This window comes from Cyprinus carpio, chromosome B3, assembly GCF_018340385.1.
Source record: "Cyprinus carpio isolate SPL01 chromosome B3, ASM1834038v1, whole genome shotgun sequence".
Taxonomy (NCBI): Eukaryota; Metazoa; Chordata; class Actinopteri; order Cypriniformes; family Cyprinidae; genus Cyprinus; species Cyprinus carpio.
This window is the reverse complement of record NC_056599.1, coordinates 16234822-16258789: the sequence shown is the minus strand read 5'-3', so window position 1 is coordinate 16258789 and position 23968 is coordinate 16234822. Positions and strand designations below refer to the sequence as shown.

The window sequence follows — 23968 nt, the reverse complement described above, 5'->3', positions numbered from 1 at the left end:
AATATTAGATCATGTCTGGGATCACTTTGACTAACATGGGAGATATGTTTCTCTAGGAAACATAAAAGCTTGATCTTTTTACTTCTCATTTAGATAAGAGGTTGTATGAGAAAACAGACCAGATAGTCTACTCTGTCTGGCCACTTCCAACCAATTCACTAATCAAAATATTTTAAACCTAACAGCCCAAATTTGAGGGAAACCACCATATCATTGAAGATCACTGCTAGTCTGAACCTAAATGGGCAGACTGTTTGCTAGCAAAGTTGGTTTTAGACAAGTATGTACACCTAAGTAGGCTGTAACAGTCAATTATGCTCTTACTACAATCAATCTTATCACAAACAGTATGTGTTGATCAGTCAGTCAGTTAAATGTTGGTGCTTTTTCTCAATCATAAATTATTGGTTTGATTTTATTTGTCGCGCCTATGGGATAGATAGCAGGTTCTCTGTCTACTTACATCCAGCAGGAGGCGCACCACATCCGTCTTCCCACACAGCGCCGCCTCATGCAGGGCAGTGCCCGCTTTGGTCTGCCTGTTGATGTCGATACCGGCCTGGATCAGCAATCTATCAAGAGAGGACAAAATTAGTAACTAGTTTGACTCAACCACGGAAAGCCTGTAATCAAACTGCTTACATCTGAGACCAGAATTCACGCCTGGATCATCATTTTCAATTAAACTTATTGTCCACAAGTGATCATCTTCCAAATTAGTTTTTTCTCATGATCATATGCTTCCTTTCAAAAGTTTATCAGTAAGATTTTAAATGTTTTTAAAGAAGTCTCTTATGCTCATTAAGGGTGCATTTATTCGGTGATCAAAAATGCATATCATAAAAAAAAAAATTAAAAAAAACAGTATTTATTAAAAATAAAAAGCTTTTATAACAATATACACTACTGTTCAAAAGTCTGGGGTCAGAACTTTTTTTCTCATTTTTTTTCTTTTCACTTTTTATTAAAAGAATAAGGGAAAAAAAGTATCACAGTTTCAAATAAATAAAAATAACGCAGCACTAATGCAATTTAAAATTTTAGTAATATTTCACAATATTAATGGTTTTACTGTATTTTCAATCAAATAAATGCAGCCTTATTGAGCATAAGATACTACTTTAAAAAAACATAAATCTTACTGATCCCAAACTTTTGAACAGTGGTGCATAAACACAATGTCATCTCAACACATGTAATAAATGGATATGTGGTTCTTAATTTTGTAGTTTCATCAGAATATCAACAGAATGGGCAAAGTAGGGCCAGAAATTTGTGAAATAATTTAATTAGAATCCATAGTGTTGTTCTATTAAAAATATGAGCAATAAAATATGTATTTATTCAAATACCTGTATATAAGTAATAGTATAAATCTACCTTTCAGCTGAATCTCTTTTACTGGGATTCAGCTTTGTCTGTCATCAGTTATTCAACAAAATTATTAAAAAACACAATTTTAAATAGAATAGTTGATTTATTTATTTATTTATTTTTGTTGTTGTTTTTTTATATTAATACAATATACATGAACAAAAATTACAACAAAAGTCATTTATTCTGTAAAAGTTTAACTGGGGTTGGGGTGTTTCTATGTTTCTATTTATTTCCCTTGATAACACATTGGCTGATACATCATCATCCTGTACATGCTAGACTTATTTTTAATTATGTTACATTATGTAAAAGTAAATAAGTGTCTTCCCCATCTTACCCTACTATTGTATATTAAACTGCAAAATTGCCCCAAACTCCCCAATCAGCCTCCTGAAGATCGAACAGCATCTATTAGAAAGAGCACGACCTTCTGACACGGCAGCGGACATCAGCAAACACAGGTGGACTGAGTCATGGCTACAGGGAGGAGGATGGGAAACAGGATGAGAGAACTTGGCTCTGGCGCTGCATCAGACACCTCCCCTATAATTAGCTGCCAAAATGAGCCGTTTTAGCTTCACATAATGCCCTCTCATGCTCGACCTCCCTTGGAAAATGCAGCAGATTAAATAACATATTGACTGGTCCGGTGTGCACACTCTGGTCCGACTGTGTGCTGGGCGGTCACTTAACATCAGCACACATTGAAAAAATGGTTTCTGCTAGTGGGCAATTGGCCACATTCATCTGTGTTAATTAAAGGTATGAGAGCATTAACACACGTACATGACACCGAGTTTAGAAGACAGCATTTTAATATGAAGGTAACAGCTTTGGTTAGGTGCCATGATCCATTTCTTTCACAGATATGAACAACAAATGAAGCCTGCTTTCATATTTTCCCTCACTGCATCAATCTATTTAGGGCCGGCCAATGCGTACGGCCTTTGGGGTTACTGGATTAATGATTTAATTAACAGCCTTGCGATAGCCCGCGCTCTGTTGCTGTAACCTGCACAGTCACGTGGCCTATAATTAGCTCAAGGCTGATCAGAGCAGGAGAGAGAGCGAGATGTGTGGGCACATGTGACAGGAGAGGGCTGCTGTCCGTGGGTCTTATTCTAATGTGCGACACAGCAACACTTACAATCCAGACAGGCTAATTAATGATGAGTGTCAAATGTGCAGTGATAGACCTGGTGATCACATGGAGATGTTTGAGCCCCTTTTAAAGTCTTTATGAGACATTAATCAATCTAGTGCCAAATAGCTTGTCATTTTATATTTTGTTGGTAATGTTCTTCAAGGTTTGAAATCAAGAATTCATGTCACCAAGGTTAAAAGCTCAAAAACAGATCACTGAGCAGTCCAATCCAGCATGCAAGATGATATAAAAAAAAAAGTTAATTTGTATCTTTATGTTAGTATAGTATATTCATAGTACTATATTGTAAGATGCAGCAGGAAAGATAAACTCTGCAACTAACGTTTTTGCATGTTATAGCATGTTTATTTTGAAGAGATAGAAGCTTTCTTTTAATTGCGCACGACATTCAGCACTCAAGTGAACAACGTGTCCCTGGATAACTCCCTTCATTGCTCGTCTTTTGAATTTTGAGTCCCTCATGGCAATTATGACTATTGCCATGAATATTTGGGCTAAACTGTGAAACTGTAAACTGTTTAGATATAATACAATTATACTGATTTGATGCTGAAGTTTGAGAAGTCTAATTAAAATGAAGTTTCTTTTTTTAGATCAGACCTTATTTTCAGGTTTAACTACAGATGTAAAATAAAGCAATGCTAGTTAGTGGTTATCAATTGCATTTATAGACCCTAAGACATGTAAAAGCCTCTTGTGAATGAAATGATTACATTTCATGTGCTCCCTTTTGATACTTCAATTTACCCTAGTGTTGGATATTATTAAAGCAGCATTTAGCATATGTGTATATATATATATATATATATAATATTTTAAAAATTTAGTTTATATTTTTAATTAGTTTTTTATTTATATAATTTTTTATAATTTAGTTTACTATTTTGAATTAGTTTTTATTTTAGTATTTTGTTTTCATTTGAAATTTAATTAAAATGATTATAAATTACTAAATTACTTTTTTAGTATTATTCTAAATTAACAAAAAACTAAATTAAATAAAAATTAAAAATATTTTAGTTTTAGTCGTCTGGTACATAAAGTTAAATTAAATAAAAATTAGAAATGTTTTCTAGGCAACTAGTTGAAACAATTGTTTCTTTTTATTTGGTTTCAGTTAACATTTATTTTATGCACATATCAAAATTTTTTTTTTAAGGTTTACGTTTTAATTAACTACAAGAACTCTCTATAGGTACACCAAGGTTAAACAAAATAAAACCCAGCCTAAAGTGATATTTACACCAAGCCAGCCCTTGACCTAAAAAGAGTTTGACACCCCTGCACTAGATTATACACTGACAAACAGTCACATGCTGACGTCTGTATTGACACCTAGTATTGATCCTTATTGGCAATTGTAGTTAATCCTATTAACTACAGGGTTTGAGACTGAACCTATACATGTATCATCCTAATCATAACCAGAGGGTTTAAATAAAATAAAAAAACAATACATAATACAATTTGATTTATACATATATCAATCAAATAAGGAACATTTGAGTGTACTGTATGATGCAGTGATTAATGTGTCAGTCTAATTGTTGTCCAATGAAAATGTCTGACATGCAGTGTAGCATTAGGATGGTTCAAAGACAGGAGAGTAGGGCCGTACACACCGGGACGAATGATCGGCGCGCGTTATTCGCCAGCGTTTTTCAACGCGTTTTTTGTGTTCACACCCAAGCGATTTTTGCTGACGATGAGCCGAGTGAACATGCAAATTCATTCCCTGACATTAGATGGCGCTTAATGTAAAACAGAAATACTAGAAATACTAGTTCTCTTTTATCAAGATTTTTGTAATCCGCTGTCGCGTTTGTCATATAGTTCTTTGTGTTCCGACACCAACGAGACCAGCAACTCTACATTCATCTTGCCTTGCATATTGAAGGCAGTGTAGACGCTACTTGGCGTATATCTTCTTCGCCGTTACGTATGTGTGTCAGCAAGACAGTTTTGTGTTTGAGCGCCCCCAAGTTGTGTTTTACTGTAACTTCAGAAGCTCCAGACACGTGTGCAAAAGCGCCATTCTCATTGGTCGTATAGTTTTTGACGCGGTGCGTCAAACCAAAAAAACGAACCCGAGGCGTTTTTTAAAAAATGACACTTTTACGCGTGGCGTTTTTCGCGTCGGTGTGCACACTCACATTGGCGCCCTTTGTTTAGTCACGAGGCGTTAAACATCGACGAATGATCTTCGCAGTATCTATGATTGATGACATTAGGATGGTTCAAAGACAGGAGAGTGCAGAATGCCTCTGATCTTCCTCTCATCTCTGTCTGATAATGAAGGAGGTCTGGTTCTGGCTGTCACAATGATGGATGGCAGTGTGTTGTATTAGGGAGTGGATGGGGCTTGGCAAACCCAGAGGAATATGGCTGGGGACATGCACACTCAACCGTGCTCATGCTAGCAGTAGAAAGATGGAAAGATGCCCTTCAACACAAGCAGGTGCAGCTGTCTGCACACAGATACAGGAGGTGATGCTGAGGACATGGCTTGTCCAGTGTCTCGCTTGAGCTTGTATGTTGATGCACAAAATGCACGGCTGAGCCGAGATTTGAAGCAATATATTTCTCATCCAATGTAAATAGTTGCATGAGGACCCCTGGGCATTTGTATAATAATGCAATGGGAAGTCACATGATAATTGACTTACAGCTCATCAAAGAGTTTCTTTAATTAGCTGATTTCTGAGCTCCAGGCCAGTTCTGATAATACTCAGATCTCATTACAAACACACACACACACACACACACACACACACACACACACACACACACACACACACACACACACACAAATAAATAATAATATAAATAATAGTATGTCTTATAACACTGGGTAAAATAAATAATAAAATAAATAATAATGTTATGTCTGGGTAAAATAATACTGGGTAAAATAAAATAAAATAAAATAAAATAAAAAAATCCCCAGACAAATTATTTCCCAGAAATTACAAACTTCCTAAAAACAAATTGCCTAAAATCACCATTTGGCGGCCTTGTTTTCCAATTAACAAACTAACAACATCCCTAAAACACTAAAACAAAACATATTTGTATTGTTTTAGCCGTTCTCTCTAAATCCCACCTTCTTTGCACCATGATTGGTTGATTATGAACAACGTCTGCATGCTATTAAAACAAAACCAAAACACAAAAAAAAAAAAAAAAAGAAAAAGAAAATAAGAAAACAATCCCAAAACCCAGACATTTTAGGCAATTTAGAAATCCCGGCCAAGACATGACCTGGAAATAGAGATGATATATGGTCACCCTTCCAAACTACGGCAGAGTTTTTGAGGAATTATTTGAAAACAATTGGTTTTGCAATTCTGTTTGGTGCCAGTAGAGCAGAAATGGCTTTGTTGAACATGACATGATATATGGATATTGCAATACATATCAGGTGACTGACTGTTTCCCCTTCTCTCTCTCATGAGTGGCAGTAAATCCAGCACTTCTGACCTGCACAGGCCGCCTGCATCATCATCACATGCTCATTGGCTGCTCATTAACATCAATGAGAGTGCGTCTGTTTGCAGAGTCTCACTTCATCAAGCACATGGATCCATTAAGTCAGCTTGAACAGCGGGGCCCATCAAAAATAACAACAAAGTCACATAAATTAATATTAATTTAGCTTTTCTCACTTCATTTCAAGAGCACCATCCATGTTACCATTTTGATTAGGGCTGGACTCCAAATTTATATCACGACAGCGTCGCCCGATATCGTCACATCACAAAAGCCAATGCCAAGAACGCGCCCACAAAGTCTGTGTTGAAATTTAATGAAAAATGTATTTGCCAAAGCTGACACCTTTTAAAAACCCCATTTAATTTTTTGAAAAAAAAAAAAAAACCTTCTTTTTGGTATTTAGCCCATACAAACAATGTACAATCACTTCAATAATCAGACCAGAGCTTTAACCAAACTATAGGCTAATGTTACACCATCAAAAGCTTTGAACAGTTTTTTAATGTTTTTAAAGAATTCTCTTCTGCTCACCAAGCCTGCATGATCCAAAATACAGCAAGAAAAGTAACATTTTGAAATATTTTTACTATTTAAAATACTGTTTTATAAAAATATTTTAAAATGGTTTATTCCTGTGATTTCAAAATGTTTTAGCATCATTACTCTGATTACATGATCGTTCAGACATCATTCGTAATTCTGATTTGCTGCCTAAAATGGTGTTGAAATCAGCTGAGTAGAAGCAGGTTTCTTGATGGCAGAAAGTTCAGAAGAAGAACATTTGAAAATATAAATTTTGTAACTTTATAAATGTCTTTATCATCACTTTTGATCAACTTAAAGCATCTCTGCTAAGGACCACCTATAATTCTCTTTCCCAAAAGAAAGAAAGAAATGATGCTGACTCAAAGCTGACAATAGTGTTCAAATCAAATGTAATCAAAACATGTCTAAACAAGCTTTATGCATATGCTTGTTTTTTCATCAAAGAATCCTGAAAAAAATAATGATTTCTGAAGATCCAAGACTTAATGGTGTTGAAATGCTTTGATCACAGGAATAAACTACATTTTAAAATAAAAGTTATTTTAATAGTAATATTTCAAAATTTAATTGGCAGTACTTTGGATATGTTTGTGCTTTAGTCAGTGCCTTGTGCTGCAGGAAAAAAAAAAGGACTGTTGCTGGAGCCGAATCAGCAGCGCTGTAGAGTGGTGCGGTTTCTCCAGTAACGCTTATAATCAAAGGAGCTGCTTTCGCTTTTCTGAAACACAGTCGGTTCCCTTCAGAGATACAATATAAAACAGCGACGTGTTTTGATTTAAACGATATGTATTCAACGAAGAAACACGCCACAAATTCAATATGGGAAAACACTGTGAAATGATGTGTTTAAAAACATATCACCGTATTGAATTTTTTTTTATCGCGATACATATTATATGAGGTCCAGCAATTATGTTTATGACCTGAATAGAACCAACTTTCAGCTCATGAAATAAAAAAGCATTCAGTTAAAAAAGCATAAAAACCTGCTCAACACCAAATCAACCCAAACCAAGCAAACACCCCCCAAAACATTCCTAAACAGCATATGCTGTTTTTTCAACAGGATCCCTTGGTGTTGATGCCACAGAGAGAATATGGAATATGTTTCTTACACCGTGCTGCTGTGGACTGATGGAATATCTAGTTAAACCAGGCTTAGATATAAGGAAATATATACTTATGAACAAACAGGTCTCACAATGTGTTACGAGAGATTCCTATACGTGTGATGCGTCCTGCCAGCAGCTCATGGGAAAAGCATGCACTAATAAAAACATGCACTTATTATGTATATGTATTATTATTTCGATTTTTAACAATAGTAGTTAACCTAGTAAATGTATTATGAGTCAGTAAGCAAAACTAATTTGTTATTATTATTGAATTATTATTATTATTATTATTGAACTAGTGTACTAATGTAGGTGAAACCTTACTGTAAAGTGTCCAAACAAAAATGAACCCAGATTTCATAAGTAATGTAAAAATATTTTGCTTATTGTTTATTTATGACACCTAACTAATGTAGGTGAAACCTTACTGTAAAGTGTCCAAACTTGTTGCAAAGTTTTCTTATCTCAAGATGTTTTAGTGGCTTGAAAAAGTGACCTGATTTACTTTCAGTGTCTGGTAAACAGAAGTGTAACATGGACCCGGCACCGGCAGTCTGAGATCTGGAAAGGCGCACTAGAGGTGTGACTTCTATTTTTAGAAAAGCATTGGAGCCATGCATCCTGTCTTTCCATCTGAGTCTCAGGGCTCTGAACGCTCACCTGATGATGTCGATGTGTCCGTTCTTGGCAGCGAGATGCAGCGGGCTGGTGCCGTTGGGATCAGTCGAGTCTCCGGGCTTGGGCTCCAACAGAGCTGCACACATGTTACTGCTCAGTAGCAGCTGGACCACCTGCAGAGCACACAGACAATCATACACACACACAAAAGCCAATTAGAGACAGGAAAAAGATGTAGTAGTAATTTGACAGTGACCAAAAAAAGCAGCGTGTGACTCACCCCAACACGTCCGAATTCACAAGCCAGGTCCAGTGGGGTCTTCCCAGCATTGTCCACTATGCAGGGGTTCGACTGGTGCTGCAGAAGCATCTCAGACTGTGAACAGGTAACCAGCTGTTAGTTCTTCTCTTAGGATTTTGTTATATTACTACAATATCAGTTACCAGCTGAAACTATCGTATACTGCACGTGTTATATATATATATATATATATATATATATATATATATATATATATATATATATAAAATATGTTAATAACAGCAATGCTAATAAGCAACTAGTTAATAGTGAGAATTGGTCCCTATATTAAAGTATTACCACAATTTTAATATCAGCTATCAGTCATAAGATAAAAAAAATTATTTACAGCTTCTGGCATGTTGATCTAAATTTTATTTTTGTGCATCCCTATTATATACGCATAATTTCAGAGATGGATGATGCATTCACAAGACTATCAGGACAGTCTGTAAACAGTGCCACGCTTCCCAGTTCTTTAGTGCCACACAAAACAATGACATATTTATATCTCATGTTTAAACATTTAAACAAAAAACAAAGTCTTTAAAAGGGAAAATAAGAGCCATAGTATCTATTGAAGCTTCATTAGGAGGTAGAAACTCTGACAGAGAGGAGGAAAAGTGTCTGCCTTGTGCCTTTCATTAAATGCATGCGTGTGGGATGATCTAGCTTTAAAGCATTTACTCGTCAGGTTCTGGTTCCAAGTTGTCAGTATACATAACCGCATGCCGAATCTTTTATCATACACTGGTGCTCATATGGAGTCTTTGAAGAACAGTGGGCATGGTGTTGTAGCAGTGTGCACTCACTACGTCATAGTGTCCGTGCTGAGCAGCCAGGTGCAGGGGGATCTGACCCTCATCAGACTGACCGTTCACTGAGGAGCCTGACTTCAGTAGCAACTTCATGGGCTCTGACTTTCCCTGCCACGCTGCATAATGCAGAGGCCGCATCCCTGGAACATGAAAGGAAAGACTTTTAATATTACTGCACTGCAAAATATAAAAAAAATACACATTAGACTAAAACATACATTTAGAGTTAAGCTTGTGTCAGGTTGTATTGACGTGAGATCCAAAGCTATACTGTACTTTTTTTTTTTTTTTTTAATCTGTGTTCCAAAACAGGTCAAATATATAATTTAAGTTAACACTTCACACTGATGTATCTCTGGTACCTTTCTGGTCCCTGATGTCCACCATGGCCTGAGACTCCAGAAGCAGTGATATAACCTCCACATTTCCATTCAGAGCTGCATGGTGCAGTGGTGAAAATCTGTGAATAACACACATAAAAATAACATAAAGCGGATGTCAGAACGCCAATTTCTTTTTGGGATGAAAATTGAGGTAACAAACAGGATGCATAACTTTAATTAAATTTGGATTTGAATTCAAGCAAGTAGAATTAAAATGGAATGAATATATATCACACACTTGTAAATGGAGCTTTTAGTAATAAATCTTATTTTTCTACTACTTTTTCATACTGATTCATACTAAAAAATAAATATTAAATATATACTTTTATGTTTATGTGTGTGTGTGTGTGTGTGTGTGTGTGTGTGTGTGTGTGTGTGTGTGTGTGTGCTGTAATACGTACAATATATGTATCAATATATAGATAGACAGACAGACAGACAGACAGACAGACAGACAGACAGACAGACAGGCAGATAACAGATGTTAATGTCTCTTGCTCTCCTGTGCCTCTCTTCAGCTAGACCACATCAACTGCTTTACAAAGGACTTGGCAGACAATACTGTCAACCACATACACTTGAACTACAATAACATTCATTAACTTAACTTGCACAGAACTGCAAGTTTGAAGTTAATACGAGGAGCCTGTGTTTGAGCTATAGCCACATTCATCAGTGTGTGTGTATCACTGTGTGTTTCACTGTTTATAAAATTAATAAAATGAATCAGTATGAGGTCATCAAACAAATGTGTGTTTGTATTAACTGTAATATACAATGTATGTATAAACACACACACACACACACACACACACACACACACACACACACATAAACATAAAAGTATATATTTAATATGTTTACTTTTTAGTATGAATCAGTGAAAAAGTAGTACGTTTATTCCTGACGTTTATTCTGGTGCAAACCATGCACACAGCATGCACCTTAGGTGTTTTGAAATCAAATATAATCATTTAAACATACATTGCATTTTTGCACTTTATAAAAATGAGAAAATAAATAATTTTACTTGTTTTATTTTAGTTTTTAATTAATATATTGAGCATTTTTGTTCATGGTATTGTACAAATACTTATACAACACATACACTTAAATATAAAAATATAAATATAAAATATGTAAATATTAAATATAATAAAACAAATACTATAAACAACTGGGAGACATCTGTTTGGTTATTTTACATAGAAATATGTCAACTATAATAACACATCTAAGGGGAATTTCAGCAAAATTCAGATACAATGCTCTCAAATTCAAGTTTTCAGCAACCCACATATATACACAATATAGCCTAAACACTGACTGTTAAAACCTCAATAAAGATTTTTGTATATACTGTATGATTATCTGCATCAATAACACCCTATAGTATTTTCCCACAATGCATCATGAAACTGCACGTCCAGAGTGCAGACGGTTCTTCAAAGTGGAGCAGACAAAAAGCCCTCATTGGATTTTCTCTCTGTGATTGGTGCATGAAATATGCTGTAACCATGGCTATGGTTGTGAGGCTGCCAGTGCAAGCGTGAACATAAACCCTCGGAGTGTGGCGGCTCAGAGCAGAATACTAAACTCACAGGAGCCCTGCCTGACCCATCTCTCCCTTTCTCACTGGCACTATCATGCAGGTCTGCACTGTGCCACTGCAGCAGAGCATGCTGGGGGATGGGCCAGAAAACCCCACTCTTCCCAGGCTCCTCATCACAAGCCATACAATATTCATTGTCCTCTTTCTTTCTTGTGAGGTTAACACATATACACACGCTGCCTGACCTACTTTTCTTAATGAGGGTACTAAAGCCCAAGGCATTCCCTCCAAAAGAAGCACCATCAGCACTGCTCCATTCACTAGCAGCATGTCTGATGAGATTGTGTTTACCACCAACGTCATCATTATCATCATCATAATGACAGACAGTAAATCATTTTTAAGTGAACTGGAACATAAAATGTGATTTTGTTTATGTTTTTGCTTTGGTGAGTATAAGATAGAAAACTTTAAAACATTACTGACCCCAAACTTTTCAAAAATAGTGTATATAAATCACAAGAAATGCGATATTTTAAATATATGAAATAACACCCTAGAAAAAATACGAAAATGTATTTTAAATACATTTATATTGTACTAGTTAAACTACAAATACATTTCCATATTTATGTGCTTAACAAAAATAGCCTGCAATTGACCCTTGGCAGGGAGTTTGATTGACAGGTGATCTGACCAATCATAATGCCAAATCTGCCATTTTTTTTTCCCAACAATCAAACCAGACAGAAGATTAGATGGACTTGAACTTGAAAAATAGTGTGTATTGACATCCTTCCACGTTTGAAACAAGATACTTTCAATCAATATTTTTTAAATTTGGATCCCAATTTACATATTTACTATTTGACTTTGACTCATAATATCAGTGTTAATTTTGTTGACGAATAATTTTTGTCATAACTGTTGTCAACAAATTGTTTTTCACAGACGACAACGAGACAATGAACTAAAACTCTTTTTGAATGACAAAAACTATGACGTAAATCTACTGACATTTTTGTCAACTAATAAAAACGAGACAAGGGAGGGAGAGACAATTTGGGATGAGATTCATTCAGGACGAATCTGCTGCGTGGTTCGGAGTTTAATCAAACAACAAAATGAGAAGTGGTTTTATTTAATTTTAACATTAAGGCATGTTGTGTGTGACAGCCGTTAAATTGGTGTCTATCATGATAAAACCTTAATATCAAACCCATATAATGAGTTTGGAAATTTTAGAGAAATGGTTAATAAATGCACTGTAACTAAACCCATTAGATTTTAGCCAACTAAATTTACTGTAGATTTAGTAGACTAAAACTAAAAACAATTCAGATGACTAAATATGACTAAAACTAAATGGGGTTTTAGTTATAACACTATGACTAAAACTAAATCAAAATTTGCTGTCAAAATTAACTCTGCATAATAGAGACTTAAACATATTATACATGTATGTAATCTGATATTAAGAGAAGAATTGTGCCATCAAGGCACAAGTTAACAAATATAACAACTAGTTTTGATTATTTGTAACTATCAGGGGACTCATAACTATATAAAATCACTAAACTTGTCTGCTCCCTCATAGAAACGTTATAGTACTAGAAAGAATTGGCAACCATGTGTTCCAGCAGATCTTTGAAACTACAAGCGCTGAAGACTGTATTATTGACCCCCACATTTCACTGTTAATTTAAAAGGTGTTTGTTCACATGGAATAAACTGCTACCCATCCATCAGTGATCTCACACACTTGGTTTCTGGCAGCCGCATCAGTTGGATCATGAGTAATAATCCAGGCACATCTATAGCTCTACTGGCTCCTCTGCCTCTTAAAACATTTATCCCCAACAAAATGCCATCAAACAAGACAATCATCTGTGTCAGTGCTGGTAATATCCGTTTCTGAAATATCTCAGCTCTACTGTTTCTCAGTTGTTCTTTCTTCTATAACACTTTTTTTTTTATGAAGGCAAGTTTCATATCATTTTATTAAAGGTGGAGGCAGCAAAATGACAGGCTCTTCCTTGCTCATAAATCAAATTCCCACAAGTGCTCCCATTTAAGGCAATGATCTCTGATTAGAAAGAACATTAAGTCTCTTATGAGAACACTTTAGATTTATTATCACAAGATGTCTGTTATCTCTATTACCGAAGAGAGCAGGGGATACATATGGATGTCATAATGTGCGTATGACATACCTCCAAAATGTTATTTTCTCAATTTGGATTGGCCAAGGTGGTGGGAAAATTGCTGTTGCTGTGTGTTGCTTAGCGACATGCAAAGATTGATGCTTTGCCAACAAAGAATAGTTATAAAAGGAATCATATAAAAAACATATATATCTAAACCACCTGGCCAAATTGAGTAGAGATTCACAATTATGGAATTTTGTGAATTTGTAAAGGTAAAACCTGACATATTGACAAATAATGCAGGGTCCTATGATCTTACTATACACTACCATTGAAAAGTTTGGGTAGGTAAGATATTTTTTAAATGTTAGTCTCTTATGTTCACCAAGGCTGCATTTATTTTTATTAAATATATAATAAAACTGTAATATTGTAAAACACTATTTAAAATGATTATTTATGTTATAAATTTAATATTGTAATTTTTTCCTGTGATGCGAAGCTGAATTTTAAGCATCATCACTCCAGTCCTCATGGTCACATGATCCTTCAGAAATTATTCTAATGTGCTGACTTGCTGCTCAAGACACATTTCTTATTTATACAGCAGCTTAGTATTTTTGTGGAAACACTCACACATTTTATAGGATTCTTTGATGAATAGAAAAAAATGGTAATGTAATTCAACCAGTTTTATCATCCAAAACCAATATGACTGCAGATATATAATGCATAGCTACAATTTTGTAAAATTTATATACCAGAACTCTTGCTCATATAAAAAAAATCTTTAAATTAATGCCATGTTTAAAAAGTGACTTTAATGGTTTCAAAACAAGTCACAGTGTGGCTTTCACTTTATTTTTTTTTCTGTTATATTGATTGGCAGCCATAACAGGAACCCTTAGTATATTAAAAGTCTAAAGATGACAAATTGCATGGAAGAAAGTGCAGAGTTGCAGTTCAAGAAATGAAAAGTCATAATTAGCTGATTGGGTTTAGACAGAACAATTAAGGCTTTATTAATGCTCACTGAGCGTGGTAATGAATTCAATAAAAGAACAGCATCATTAATCCTGCCACTGAGTCGTAGCTGCCCCAGCTGTGTGTTTTGAAGACATCCGCAGGTTTATAGATTAGCTCTTTTTTGATCCTCAAAATAAAGTCATTACATTGATTCTCAGCATTACACACATTGAGCATTATCTGCTGAGCTAAAGCTGCATGTTTAATTAGAGAACTGCTGCTCGTTTCATGTGGTAGCGACATCTTAATGACATGATAATGAACTTGTTTGTTTTTAAACAAATCATTTAAGTGAACAAACTATTCTCATTCACTTTCATACACTGACTCTTATTTCTTATTCTCTGAACTCTATCATTTTTGAAGCCAATGAGACCTTGGTGGCTAAAAAAAGGTCATGACGAAACATTATAAAATGGTCTTTTTATAGATAAGTCATGGTAAGCAGTTCACACAATAGAGGAAAAATGACAGATCTGTTTTGTTGTCACAAATACTTTTTAAAAAAGCGTATTAAAACTTCTTTCAGAATGACTTAGTGCTATTTAACAAATCGTCTCAGTTAAAATAACATTTAAAATCACAGAAAACTGATCATTTGTCACCCTAGCGTAAATATTTACTTAAAATAATTAAACACTGAATAAATCAACTAACAAATCTAATCATTTCAGTGAACAGACTCAAAACACTTGAATCCTGGGAAGAATCACCACCAAAATTGGAAATACTCTAAATGTACATGTACATTCTGTATCAAAGCTAACATGTAGCGGCTGTGTCAGGACTTCAGTCTTCTTACTCAGCTTAGGGCTGAGAGTAGGGCTACTGCCATCGGCGGTAGTGCATGTGACGTCACGCACTCTACGCACACTTGTTTTGTATACAAGTATAATAACAGTAATAGTTGCAAATTGTTTTATTTAAACTTTAAGTCTATGGTAATTTACAAATGACCTCAAAAGCCATACACAGCGTTTCCTTTAGATTGGCAGGTTGAGCGCAGGAAAAAACTGTTTATGCATTCAGCAAATTGATTTTGTGTTGGGGCGGACCTTGTTAGGAAGTTGTACAAGTATCTTCAAGTTTACGTGATCGGAAACGCCTGGCTGGTCAGGTTTGGTGAGGCTTAGTTTCTCCAAACTGGCCAGATACAAACGAGACTGTGATAATTGAAAGATGTTAACAATAAATGTGGCAACGATTCCTATTTCAAAGAAAGCGCGTACAGATGAGGAGTTAATATGCCTGTGGGATTTATACTTTCGCCTGTCTCCGCTTCGGCTTTTTTCAGTGAACCGTGTCTACACCGGAAGCGACACCGCATCACAACAAGATTGTCTAGTGTCTACCCAGGACATCTGAACACTGTCTCAGTACCTCATAAATAGGACGAGGCAGTTTACTGTCATGGATTGGTCATGTCGTGTAGTGCTGCATCCAGTGTAGCATCACCGATTGATTATAATGAATTCTATAGTATTTTGTCGTGTCGCGCCACGCCGCTCGTGTCCTGCAGACAGGGTGTATTTGACTTTCTTATTTAGGTTACTTTCTTGTTTAACTGTATTATTTCTATGATATTTATTTTAGTGTTTTGCGGGGTGCGTATTCACTGACGGAAGTGCTAAAATAAACACGCACATTTGTTAATAGATGATTGAGCCTAATTTTTAATTAGCTGTGTTTAAAATATAATACATAAATTATATGTATATAATTAATATTAATTATATATGCATCCACACCGCGCCACCAGCGGTAGTTGGTCCATTACCACCGCGGTGGTAAAAATCTGCCACCATCACAGCCCTAGCTGAGAGAATTATTTACTGCTTCAAGAGCAAGGTTAGATTTTTTTAAGGGGCTGGCAGCTATATTAATCTTAGATTTTTATGTGGGCTGAATTGAAAAACGGAAGATGAAGCCTCTACAAACAGAGTCTATCAACCCTATGTTTATCCAGTCATGGAAGACAGACTTTGAATCCACCTTGAAGCAATGGACAAACAGGTCTGGTATGATCCACAGTCAATTTGAAAGCTGTTATGGTATGTGATCGAGACAATCACACAGAGATGTATGAGATGACATAGTAATATAATCCCGATGAACACAGCCTCACAGCAGATGGCAGTCATGTAGCAATGTTCCTCGAGCTCGTTTCAGATACAGCTTATCTCAGAATCCACTGAAAGCCTCCTATTTTTCTGTGGCCCTGCTTGGACTCAACTCCGACCGCAATGAGAGTGTGTGTTTGTGTGGCTGTCAGTGCCAGTGACCTTCACACTGAGACACACTGCCTTCACAAATCTGTCTAAAACATTGTCACAACAAGCCTTTAAATCAGAGCTTAGTGTGCACCCCATCTAAAGCGTCTTTGTTTTTATTGTTCCTGCAGATGCCCACCGGAACATTCTACCACACAATCCTCCTATCAGCATCAAGCACCTGACACTCCTCACGCTGTGCTCCTGCTGCTTCTTTCATGCACCTATGATCCTAATGCATCACAAAGACAGATCTATGAAGCGTTACTGTTCTCTTAAAACCTCTTCTTCCAGACAAAACTTCACGGCACCATGCTATGGGCAAGAATGATACCTCAAATCATGCAACTTATAGAAAAGAGATGTGTTTGTTTGTTTTTTAATTCAATGATTTTTTAAGAGACTTCTAACTTAGTTTCTTAGCAATGTTGGAACAGGTATGATGAACACTAAGCTATGGTTAACACTGTGTCCTAACCAGATGTGACACGACTCCGTGACATGCAATAAAAGGTTTTTTTTTCACTTTAATCAGCGTTTTTGTCCTAACCAGCCGTAACAGAGACATTCCGCGAGTGACAGCAGATTCTATTTTAGAAACGGTTTCTATTTCTGCAATGTTGCGGTTTGAACAACATACATGCTATGATGATGATGATCTCAGGTACTGATTATGTGCTTTATTCAATGTTAAAAGTGTCTAATGTGAGTTTAAATATCATTTTGTGTGACCTTTATAGCCATACTGACAGCAACAGTAGATGGTTTACCTCAGATCTTGAAAATAAATTAAAGCAAGCATGAACATTAAAACTGTGAACTCAATCCGAACCAACAAGCTTATTTCATAAAAAAAAGTCAGTATAAAATGTTAAAATGGTTTAATAGTTATGAATTAGATTATAGACTTACCTATTTCATTATGTACATTGAGTTTTTAGAGAGCCTGCCTCACATGTGCTTCTGTTTTGCTGTAATTTTTGATTAATTTTGTTGCGTCTCATAGCTGTGTCACGTCTGGTCTGTACAGACAAACTGCCTGTCACTGGAATCTTACTGACTAATCTTATTGGTGAATATTAAAGACTAACTTTACTCCTAAAATTTAAATTTAAGACCTTGTAGCTGATCCATGCGCAGCTCTTCAGTGTAACCTTCATAGGGCCTCACAATGACACAGGGTGCGAGATATTAAAGCGATCGCAGGGGAGGGTGTTATTGATGTCTGACTGTCATTTCAAGGCTAGAAGGACCACCACACATCCAACTGGCAGTTTAACCTCCGAAAACAGGGATCATCCCACACTCCATTTTCTCACTGCTGCTGCTCTATTATCCACTCAGCAGACAACATAATTTCATCTCTGCTAAGAAAGCAATAATTGTCTATGGAGAAGGAATTAATGTGTGAGTCATTTATCTCGCTGATACAAATGTGAGCTCGGCCCGAGGAAGGCTGCGCGAGTAAATACTGTACGTGTTACAGCTTTCATTTCCTTAAAACCCATGAAGCAGAGCTGTGATGATGAATGCCACGGTTGTTCAGTGACAGTGATCAATAGAAGAGATTTTTTTAATTATTCTGCCGGTTTCACAGCTTGACAGACTACAGCAAAATAAAACAGTCTTTGATCTATGGATCTCTGAGCTCAAAGCAGGACAGGCCCCTGCTGTATTTTTGGGTCATTTGAAAAAGTTGTAGTTGAAAAACTATGTTGTTGTGAATGCTGTAAGGGTAGTTTTGTTAGATGATGTTTGTGTATTTGCACCTGACTGCATATGTGTGAGAGTGCGTCAGTGCCTATCCGTCTGTGCATGTGAGAATCAATGAGTGTTTATGGCAGCCTGCCCATCCACCGTGTGTATGAGTGTGCTTTTGTGTGTGAGGTGCAATTTCTGTGAAATCCTGTCTTCGCCACAACGCCTTTAATGGCTCGAGAAAAGGCTGACTGAATAGACTACAGACAAAAAAGGGACCTATTGGCTCCTAAAAAATTTAACTTTTAGGAGCCAAATGTTTTTAAAGTTGACAGTATCACTAGATAACAGGGGTGTGCAATATTTATCGTCTATTCAAATATTGTAATTGTTTTTATATATATTTATTATATAATATCATTAAAATTGTCACTCAGTTTGCAAAAAAAAAAAATAATTCAATGATCCAATCATAAAGAAAGTCGCTTGCTTGGTTTCTAAAAGAATCAGCCATTTTGAACTTGTCGAAATGATTCAATGAATCACTCATTAAGACAGGGACTTAACGCCACCTACTGGTGGTTTTAGAGTCATATTTATTTATCCATGATAGGTCTAAATCAGTCAAGGTACCACCACAAAAACACACTCAGCCAATTTTGTTTAATTATCGTTTTCAAAAAAATAAATAAATAAAACCCCAAAAATACTAAGATGAAATTTTTTGTCAGTATCGCACACCCCTACTAGGACCATGTCCACACGTACACAGATATTTTTTTCCTTCTTCCATTTTTTTTTTTTTTTAAATCTCCGTCCACATGAAAACGCAAACGCATGCTATGATGCACTGTCAAGAGCATGCCAAGCCAACAGGTGGCGATATAATCTCAACCGTAAAGCCATGTCGGCCAATCAGAAGCCTGAAAAAGTTTCCAGTAGGCAGCGGTAACAGCACTGGCTCTGACATCACAATCCAAAAACACCGGTTTCGCTGTCTACACGATAACACTGCAACCAGGGTTTATGAAAATCTTCACCCTGGCAGGTGTTTTCAAAAATGTTCGGTTTCAGTGACCTGGCGCTGTGTTTGCGTGTGGGCGAACGGCCAAACCGCATATAAAAGCTGCGGTTTAAAAAAAAACCCACGTGTTCATGTGGACTGGGCCTAGATAAAGATGGTCGTTTAGGTCAACATCATTCATAAGAGTCAACTGTTTCCAAGCTCACGTTTTCTTAATTGTAAGCTATGGCACTCTGACAAAATAAAATCACAGAGAATCAGTTTACATCTTTGGTTTGGCTAGATCCATTATTATTGTTGAATCCCTATTTTTTATTCCATTGATTTGTTTTGTTTTTCCAGCTGCATCAACAGAAATAACTGATCATGCAGCACTAGGAACATTTATGCTTCAATCCAGCTGTCTCTCTGCTCTGCGCCAAACCACAATCCACCGTTTGCATTATATCTCAATACAGAGTCTTCTTTTCAGCTCTTCTTTACTCAAGAAAAACTACAGTAGAGTGCATGATTAACAACCAATATGTACAGTACACCACTAGAACATCCGGGGGGTTGGGGGGGGGGCATGTACAGGATATTTGGAACAAAGCAGCTCTATGACGCTAGCACAAATAACACACTGCCACAAATAACACAATGCTCTCTGCCTTTGAAACACGCTGGATAGAACTGAACAAACATCAAGGGCGACTGAAAGAGTTATTGAATGTGGCAGAAGCAATTTGGATGAGAACAGATATGTCATACTCATAATCTAGCAAGATTTTATCAGCAATCGACATACAATTATGCTGTGCAATGTGTAGTCCCAAAGAGCATTTGGACAGTTAAGCCACATTTTAAAAGGTGTACTACAGAATTATGGACTCTCTGTTGCCATCTGTGGTTTAAACATAAAATAGTAATAGAGTTTTATTTTTCACTGTTTACATACCTTTTCTGCCAAATCTCATTGAACAGCTCTGAATAAAAAACATTAGGCTTAATATACAGCTTAATATACAGCAAGAACCTGGGTTTGAATGCATTAGTATTTTGTTTATTTCTAACTAGAATCATCATGCCAAAAGGAAGTTATATTTCAAATGAAAAAAAAATAGTGCTGTCAAACCCGCAATTAATTGCATCCAAAATAAAAGTTTTTGTTCTACATAATATATGCATGTGTGGTGTTTATTTATTATGTACAGTATATATAAATACACACACATACAATATATATATTATAATATTTACATGTATATACATTTATATATTTATATTATTACATTTCATATTATATATAAATATATTTAATATATAAACAACATATTTTTCTTAAATATTTACATGCATGTGTTTGTTTTTATATATACATAATAAATATACACAGTACACACTCATATTTTATATAAACAAAAAGTTTTATTTGACAGCACTAAAAAAATAAATATACAGTAGTAATATGTTTCATTAACATCTGACAACCAAAAAGGGTTCAAATTCTTTTGTCTTAATTTTGAGCATGCTCCTTTACAATTTAAAATGTAATAAACTACTTTTTATGTTTTGCTTAAAAATGTGTCTGTGATGCATTTATTTACAAAAAATGACATTTTTTAACCACTCTATAATAATTAAGCACTGATTAGGTTAAAATTTAAGAGCATTTATGGATTGACATGGTTATTTAATGTATATGGATTTATGTATGGATTACATGTATGGATCTCGCCATGAATATAGCCCTTGATGCTGGATTGGCGTTAAGAAAGAAATAAACAAACAATGTATATTGAGGTGAGTTGGATAAACAGAAAAAAGAGAGTGACTGGGAAAGAGACTTGGTTAAAAGTTTTTCTAAACCAACAAGCACACATGAACTCTAGCAGTTCCCGAGGATATTTGGCAGTCAGACAGGAACGATCATGTTTACAAGAGACTGCAACATGGAGCCATATAAAGTCCTTATATGTCCGACTCACCCATCAGTGTCCTGGAAGTTGACGTTCACCTTCTTGGCAGAGCCCAGCAACTCTAAAGAAAGAAGAGAGGGAAAGAAGGATTAGTATGATTAAAAAAACAACAGTACATTGTGGGAATAAGGACATTTCACAGCATGTTATATGATAGTAGGGTTTTATATACAGTTTATATCGCAAAAAGTAATATTTCAACAAATAAGTGTTGGAGGCCAGTGCATTTGATTTAGGGCTTGACTTTCCCATTTGCATTGGAAAATTCTCTATTTTAGGACTGTAACTTTGAGTATGCACTAGAATACTGAGTGTTTACAAGAGCTACATGACCAGCAGTGAAAATTACACACTCTGAAACTGAAACTCTGCACTGCCTTCTAACTTCTAAATGAAAACCCTGGAGATGCTCATGATGCTCATGCTCAAATGATCATTTTTTGGTGCATAATTAATGATTGAAATGTATACTTTTACATAAACACTGCATAATCTTCATAGTTTGGGAATGCTAATTAGAAAGGAAGAACAACAGGATAATCATTCTTCTCAGCTGTGTGGGCCAGAACTATTGTTCAGCACTAAAAAAAAAACAAAAAAAAAATTCACAAAAAAATAAAAATAAAACTTTGCATTCATATGGAGCTGTGTGGATGGCAAACTGTCTTGTTTCCCAACAGAAATGGGGAAGAATGCTATTCCTGTCTCTAGGGGCTGTTCACTCCATCACTTCCCCTAACAGCAGCACAGCCATAAAAGAGACTCTGTGGAGCACTGAATACTGGTGTTGCATTTTCTTCCACCCATAAATCACCCATGCTTCACTCACAGCGCCATCAGGGGACCAGGATGCAGGTTTAAAGGAAGAGTTTAGCAACCTCGTTCCTTGGTGCACATAAGCAACATCTATCTGACTGAATCAGACACAAATAAAGCCACATTTGTCTACTATTCTGATCTAGTTTGTTTATGGGGACCTTATGATTATGTTGTTGTGACAAAAGAGATTTATATACAGTATATATACATATACATATATATATATATATATATATATATATACCTATACATTACATATACATATACATATACATATACATATACATAATATATATACATATATATATATATATACATATACATATCTATATATATAGTATATATATATATATATATATATATATACATATATATATATATATAGATATACAGTATATGTATATCCATATATGAAAGGAAGATTTAGTATACATACATATATATATATATATATATATACATACATACATTATATATATATACATATATACTATATACATACATATATATATATACATACATATATAGATATACAATATATATATATAGACATATATATATATATACATATATATATAGATATATATATATATATATATATATATATACTATATATATACATATCTATATATATATATATATATATATATATATATACATATATATATATATATATATATACATATACATATATATATATATACACTATATATATATATATACATATATATATATATCTACATATATATATATATATATACTATATATATATATATACATATATATATATATATATATATATATATATATATATACATACATATATATATAATATATATATATATTATATCACATACATACATCTATATGAATTATATTAATAATTAAAAAGAATAAAAAGTAGATAGAATAGAAATAGAATAGACATAGCTAGTGTTAGAGGGTCAAGTTATTATTTTTTTAAAATTAATAAAAAGAAAACTAGTAGATAGAATCATAACAAAATAGAGATTGCAAGTGTTAGAGGGTCAATTGTAGATGGAAGAGATGTGTCTTTAGTCATTTCTTGAAGATGCCTAAAAACTCAGCTGTCATCAGCATAGCAGTGATATGAAAAGCCATTTTTCTGAAGGAAAAAAAATAGTAATGCCATGTAGATAGAGAAGATAGAGTAAGTGGTCCAAGAACTGAGCCCTGAGGCACCCCAGTAGCTAGATGCTGCAATTTAGACACCTCACCCCAAGAAGATACCTTGAAGGAACTATCTGAGAGGTAAGACTTGAACCACTGGAGCATGGAGATGCCCTTTGCCAAAAGGAGGATACGCTTGAGCTTTAATTACCTCACTGGCCTGTTTTCATACAACAGCCAGCAGAGCTTCTGTTTATCCAAACATCATAGAGCCTCTGGCTTTAACATGTTTTTGATTTCACCAATTTAACTGGTCTGTAGGTGATATAACCTTTAACACCTGGTAAACAGGCTTCTACTGGCCCTACAATATGAGCGGTGGAATTTGGGAGCGAATCAGAATATGCCATATGAGGTCTGTATTCCAGCTGGAGTGGAGCTGCTTGCAGCAAACTACAACAGTCAGCCTGAATACAGGGCTGTTTTCAGCAGCTGCTGCTCAATGTGACAGAGAACATCTGTGTG

General features: G+C 35.2%; 1 protein-coding gene across 14 annotated transcripts in view; it reads right to left on the bottom strand.

Annotated features, from left to right (window-relative positions):
- Nucleotides 1-23968, bottom strand: part of LOC122136503 (caskin-1-like) — an 85931-nt gene that overhangs the window by 16970 nt on the left and 44993 nt on the right. For all 14 annotated transcript variants that reach the window (XM_042719929.1, XM_042719933.1, XM_042719932.1 and 11 more), the window contains exons 2-7: nucleotides 21503-21554; nucleotides 9795-9892; nucleotides 9427-9572; nucleotides 8594-8689; nucleotides 8356-8486; nucleotides 464-572 (exon numbers count right to left, since the gene is read on the bottom strand). In XM_042719929.1, coding sequence (XP_042575863.1) covers nucleotides 464-572; nucleotides 8356-8486; nucleotides 8594-8689; nucleotides 9427-9572; nucleotides 9795-9892; nucleotides 21503-21554 — 632 coding nt within the window. The remainder of the gene's footprint in view (nucleotides 1-463; nucleotides 573-8355; nucleotides 8487-8593; nucleotides 8690-9426; nucleotides 9573-9794; nucleotides 9893-21502; nucleotides 21555-23968) is intronic.